The 6,088-nt window shown below is 50.2% G+C and overlaps 1 protein-coding gene across 1 annotated transcript in view; it reads left to right on the top strand.

Moving 5' to 3' along the window:
* Nucleotides 1-6,088, top strand: part of LOC108286852 (chymotrypsin-like elastase family member 2A) — a 20,008-nt gene that overhangs the window by 6,467 nt on the left and 7,453 nt on the right. The window contains exons 3-5 of the mRNA XM_017504975.2: nt 2,406-2,503; nt 3,537-3,665; nt 4,188-4,324. Coding sequence (XP_017360464.1) covers nt 2,406-2,503; nt 3,537-3,665; nt 4,188-4,324 — 364 coding nt within the window. The remainder of the gene's footprint in view (nt 1-2,405; nt 2,504-3,536; nt 3,666-4,187; nt 4,325-6,088) is intronic.

The raw sequence follows: 6,088 nt of genomic DNA on the forward strand, positions 1-6,088 counted from the left end.
AAAAAAAAAAAAAAAAAAGAGAGAGAGAGCGGGGGATGAGAGATAGGGTGATCTTCCAGGAGAGAGGATGACTGGGACACGCAGTTGAGGTAGTGACCAAGGGGTGGCAGCCACTCCACATATTCCCAGGGTAGAGCTGATGGGATTTGCTGATGGACTTAAATGAGGGATACGAAAGAAAGAGAAGATCCAAAGAGGACGCCAAGGTTTCTGGCCTGAGCAGCAGTGGAGGTGCCGCTGACTGACAGAGGAGCCTGGGGAAAGACCCCATCTGGGATAATTCAAGGGTTTTCTTTTGGACATATTAAACTGGAGGGGGCTCAGGAAAAAGCGCCCAAGGAGGGAAAGATCGCAACCAATCCAGTTGCAGAAGGATGTTCAGAACAGGTTTGTTTTTGTATTTTTGGTTTTTTTGTTTTGTTTTTGAGACGGTGTCTCACTTTGTCACCTAGGCTGGAGTGCAGTGGCACCATCTCAGCTCACTGCGACCTCTGCCTCCCAGATTCAAGAGATTCTCCTGCCTCAGCCTCTCAAATGCCTGGGATTACAGGCACCCACCACCATACCCCGCTAATTTTTGTATTCTTAGTGGAGATGGGGTTTCACCATGTCGGTCAGGCTGGTCTTGAACTCCCAAAGTGCTGAGATTACAGGCATGAGCCATTGTGCCCAGCCGTATTTTTGTTTTTGAGATGGAGTCTTGCTCTTGTCATCCAGGCCGGAGTGCAATGGCACGATCTCAGCTCACTGTAACATCAGTCTCCCAGATTCAAGCAATTCTCCTGCCTCAGCCTCCCAGGTTCAAGCAATTCTCCTGCCTCAGCCTCCCAGGTTCAAGCAATTCTCCTGCCTCAGCCTCCCAAGTAGCTGGGATTACAGGCACCCACCATCACACCCGGCTAATTTTTGTACTTTTAGTAGAGACAGGGTTTAACCATGTTTGCCAGGCTAGTCTCAAACTCCTGACCTCATGATCCACCCGCATCGGCCTCCCAAAATGCTGGGAATACAGGCATGAGGCACCATGCCCAGCAGAGCGGTTATTTTTTAATAGTCTTTAAGTTTTTTATTTTTTATCCCAGATTTTTGAATTTTGTTGTTGCTTTTTGTCGGGGCGGGGCAGAGCAGAGACAGGCCCTTGCTGTGTCACCCAGGCTGAGCCCAGTGCATTCACAGCTCACTGCAGCCTAGACTTCCCAAGATCAAGCAATCCTCCCACCTCAGCCTCCTGAGTAGTTGAGACTACAGGTGAGCACCACCACGCCCAGCTAATTTTTATTTTTGAATTGTTTTGGTAGAGTCAAGTTTTTGCTGTGGTACCCAGGCTGGCTCACAAACTCCTGAGCTCAAGCAATCTTTCCACCTCAGCCTCCTGAGTAGCTGGGACTACAGGCATGCACCCCACACCCAGTGGCTAATTTGGGTTTGTTTTTGTTTTTGTTTTTGAGACAGAATCTCACTCTGTCACTTAGGCTAGAGTGCAGTGATGTGATCTCAGCTCACTACAACCTCCACCTCCCAGGTTCAAGCAATTCTCCTGCCTCAGCCTCCTGATGAGCTGGGAATATAGGTGTGTACCACCATGCCTGGCTAATTTTTCTATTTTTAGTAGAGACAGAGTTTCATTATGTTGGCCAGGCTGGTCTCGAACTCCTGACTTCAGGTGATCCACCCACCTCGGCCTCCTGAAGTGCTGGGATTACAGGCATGAGCCACTGCACCTGGCCAGAATATTTTTTTTTGTAGAGACAGTGTATTAATGCATTCTCACATTGCTAATAAAGACATACCCGAGAATGGGTAATTTATAAAGGAAAGAGGTTTCATTGACTCACAGCTCAGCATGGCTGGAGAGGCCTCAGGAAATTACAGTCATGGCAGAAGGGAAAGGAAACACATCCTTCTTCACATGGCAGCAGCAAGGAGAAGTGCAGAGCAAAAGGGCTGGGGGAGCCCCTTATAAAACCATAAGATCTCGTGAGAATTCCTCACTATCTCGAGAACAGCATGGGGGTAACCACCCTCTTGATTCAATTACCTCTCACTAGGTCCCTCCTATGGCATGTGGGGATTATGGGAACTACAATTCAAGATGAGATTCGGGTGGGGACACAGCCAAACCATATCAGACAGGATTTGGCCACATTGCCCAGGCTGGTCTCGAACCCCTGGGCTCAACCGGTCCTCCTGCCTTGGCCTCCCAAAGTGTTGGGATTATAGTCATGAATCACTGTGCTTGGCCTGATTTTATCTTGATGGCTGAGGTTTTAGGTGTCTCAAGTTTTGCACCTGAGTCGAATGCCTCACTTCCCCTTACGCTTGTCCCAGCCCTGTTCTTGGGAAACGAGTGCAGGAAGGCCCTGCTCTTTCGGCCACAGCCACAGAGCTCCTGTGCTTCTCCCCAGGCCTCTCTGCAGTACAGCTCCAATGGCCAGTGGCGCCACACCTGCGGAGGGTCTCTGATAGCCAACAACTGGGTCCTGACGGCTGCCCACTGCATCAGGTAACTGCCATTCCCTAGGCACTTGGCCTGCTCACCAGCCGGTGCCCATTTCTGAGCTGGGGGCTCATGCTACATAAAGGAGCCTTGCAAATAACCACTTGCCTGGCCGAGACACAAGAGGTAGTCAGTCGATGGTTCAGTGTGCTGGCCCATTGATGTTAGTACATGGCATGGATGGATCGTCCTGTGCCAGGTACTGAGGGAGGAAGAGGAGAGGGGGAAGGCCCAACCTCTGCCCTCTTGGAGATACTACATGTGGCCTCTGGATCTGGAATTGGGTTCCCTTGAACAACTTAACTCACTTCTCAAAGCTTCAATACCATCACCTGCAGAAAATGAGGTAACAGAATTTAGCGTGGATTCGATGAGTTGATTCATTAAAGGGCCTGGCACTTAGTAAGTGCTCAGTGAAAACTAATTCTAAATTATAGACAAATTATAAAGGCCCACAAGGTGCTGCAACGTTGTTCACTTACCCTCCTCTTTGTCCGTGACCTCTGCTCATCACAGCAGGATCTCACCGGAGTTTCTGCTGGGTCAGTGTGACTCCCTACCCGGAGTGGTCCCTTCTCCCATCTAATTTATAAGGCGTTCTATGAGGTTTTGGGGAAAATAATGGAGGCCTACAGTCAGGAGTCCTGGCTTCTCTCTAACTGTGGGACTCGGGGCCAGTTATTCCTCTGTGGGCCTCAGTTTCCCTATCTGAAAAGGAAAGGTGGGAAAAATTCCCCTGAAGGCAAATGACTCCTGTTTTCTCTGTGTTCATTTCATTCCCTCCATAATACTATAACGTTTGTGTTATTATAATTTTTATTTTATGTTGTCATTTATAGTTAGCACAGGAACAATTATATGATCATAGTTCTTACATTGTATAGTCTGTATTGTAATTAACTGACTGTCCTGGGGAGGAAAGATCCCCAAGCCCCGCCTAGTGGCTCACACAGCGGCCAGTCACTTGGATCTATCCCCAGCATTACCTAAAGCCAGGCCTCTGGAGGTGACCCTCTCCCCGGGCCCTTCTTTCTCCCAGCTCCTCCAGGACCTACCGCGTGGTGCTGGGCCGGCAAAGCCTCTCCACTGAGGAGACCGGCTCGCTGGCCGTCAAGGTCTCTACCATTGTGGTGCACAAGGACTGGAACTCCAGCCAGCTCTCCAAAGGGTTCGTTGCTGTCTGGGTGCACCTGGGGGTGGGGTTGTCAGGGAACAGATGGGGATCTCACAGAGGCAAGGGTCTCAACCCCACCACGCCCCCTCTTCTTCTTCTATAGGAAGGGGGAAGGAGCTCTGGCCTCTTAGAGGCAGAACGCGCTCCAAAGACGCCTGGGGTGGGGATGGGAGCTGGGGAGGGAGAAGCAAAGTCTACCAGAGAGATCTGGGGGTCCGGCCAGTAAAGCCTGCACTGCCCCGTCCGCTGACCATGTAGCTACTTCATGCCAAGTCCTGGGGACACAGGGACAGTGCTGCCGACCTCGCAACTGTCAGTGGAGCAGGGCACAGTCTCTCCCGCCTTGCCCCTTTCAACAAGGCCCTCTGCATTTTCAAAGATGCCCTGGTGCCCTGCCTATCAGGGTGGCCTGGTGTAATGTACAGGGAATGATGACAAGGTCTCAGAGTCCTCCAAAGCCCCATGGGGCAGAAGAAGTCAACCCTGTCCTCATGCTCTGCCTCTGCACTGACCCAGGAACGACATTGCCATGCTCAAACTGGCTAACCCCGTCTCCCTCACCAACAAGATCCAGCTGGCCTGCCTCCCTCCTGCCGGCACCATCCTACCCAACAATTACCCCTGCTATGTCACGGGCTGGGGAAGGCTGAAGAGTAAGTGAGACCCAGGAGCCCTCAGGCCTGGGAGGGAAGGGAGGTGACGTCACCCCTGTCCTGCCAGGGCCTCTAACTTGTCCTTGCAGGGTGTGTGGCTGCCTTGGAGAGGCAGGATGGGATAGGCTGATCTCTGCGTGGGTTCAAATGTTAGCTCTTCCACTTAATAACTGTGACACCCTGGGCACATTACTAAGTCTCTCCGTCTGCACTTTTTTCTTCTATAAAATGCGTATAATTGGCCAGGAGTGGTGCTGCACGCCTGTAATCCCAGCACTTTGGGAGGCCGAGGTGGGTGGATCACTTGAGGTCAGGACTTCGAGACCAGCCTGACCAACATGGTGAAACCCTGTCTATCCTAAAAATATTTTTTAAATTGGCAGGGCATGGTGGTGTGTGCCTATAATCCCAGCTACTCGGGAGGCTGAGGCACAAGAATCACTTGAACCCAAGAGGTGGAGGTTGCAGTGAGCCGAGGTCACGCCGCTGCACTCCAGCCTGGGCGACTGAGCGAGACTCAGTCTAAAAAAACTGGGGGAGCATAATAATAGCACCAACATCCCAGAGCTGTCAAGAGGATTAAAGGAGATAATCCATAGCAAGCCTTGAGACCAGTGCTGGCACACGGTAGGTGCTATACATTAGTTGTTGTCACTGTTCCTATGATGGAAAGAAAGTTACAGAGACCATGTGACATCTTCTGTATGGCCCAAGGCTGGAGTTCGAAACAGCATTTCCTCTGTGACCTGAGGCCTCTGGAGCTCCACAAAGGCCCCTGCAGCCCTCATTGGACCCTCCATGCCCCACAGCAAAAGCTGTCCCCCGGGCCATTCGGTCTTGCTACTCAGAACCTGGCTGAGGGTGGGAATCCTTTGACACAGACTTCAAGGGTCAGAGATCCAATGACATTAGGCCACCAAGAGGAACAGAGTTCCCACCCTTCCCTTGTAAAATCACCAAAGGTTGGAAGATTCTAGGAAGGAGATGAGTGATGCTTTTTTCATAATGACATAAACCCACAAGTATAATGACATTTTTCTAGAGGCACATCCACATAGGTACACTCGAATAAATCCTCACTGCCCTCTTGACTGGTGTAGCTACAAAACAAGGACACATAAAATTCTGAGATGAGTGATGGTGGAAGAGGCATTTTATGCTTATTAAGATATTAGCACAACCACCTGTTTATTTCCCCAGAAAACCCTGGGGCAGATGCATTTCATCTGAGACAGTGAGAGCGGGGAAGCATCCAAATGCTTGGCTTTTAGGCCCAGCTCTGCCGGTCACTGTGAAACCTTGGGCAAGCCACTTCTGAATCTCAGTTTCCTCATCTGTAAAATGAGAACACTGTTGGTGAAGACTGAAAGAGGTGAAACATGAAAATGCATCAGACACTGCAAGACGTTATACAAGTGTTACTTATTAATTAGAGAGGTCTTCCCCCACACCCCACTCTTGTTGTCCAGGCTGGAGTACAATAGCATGATCACTGCTCACTGCAACCTCTGCCTGCCAGGTTCAAGCAATTCTCCTCAGTAGCTGGGATTATAATCATGTGCCACCACACTCAGCTAATTTTGTATTTTTATTAGAGATGGGGTTTCACCATGTTGGTCAGGCTGGTATTGAACTCCTGACCTCAGACGATCCACCCACCTTGGCCTCCCAAAGTGCTGAGATTACAGGCATGAGCCACTGCACCCAGCCAATTAGAGTGGTCTTAAGCAAGACATTTAACTTCCTTCTTTTTTTTTTTTTTTT

The sequence above is a fragment of the Cebus imitator genome, unplaced genomic scaffold (genome assembly GCF_001604975.1).
Source record: "Cebus imitator isolate Cc_AM_T3 unplaced genomic scaffold, Cebus_imitator-1.0 Scaffold15, whole genome shotgun sequence".
Lineage (NCBI taxonomy): Eukaryota > Metazoa > Chordata > Mammalia > Primates > Cebidae > Cebus > Cebus imitator.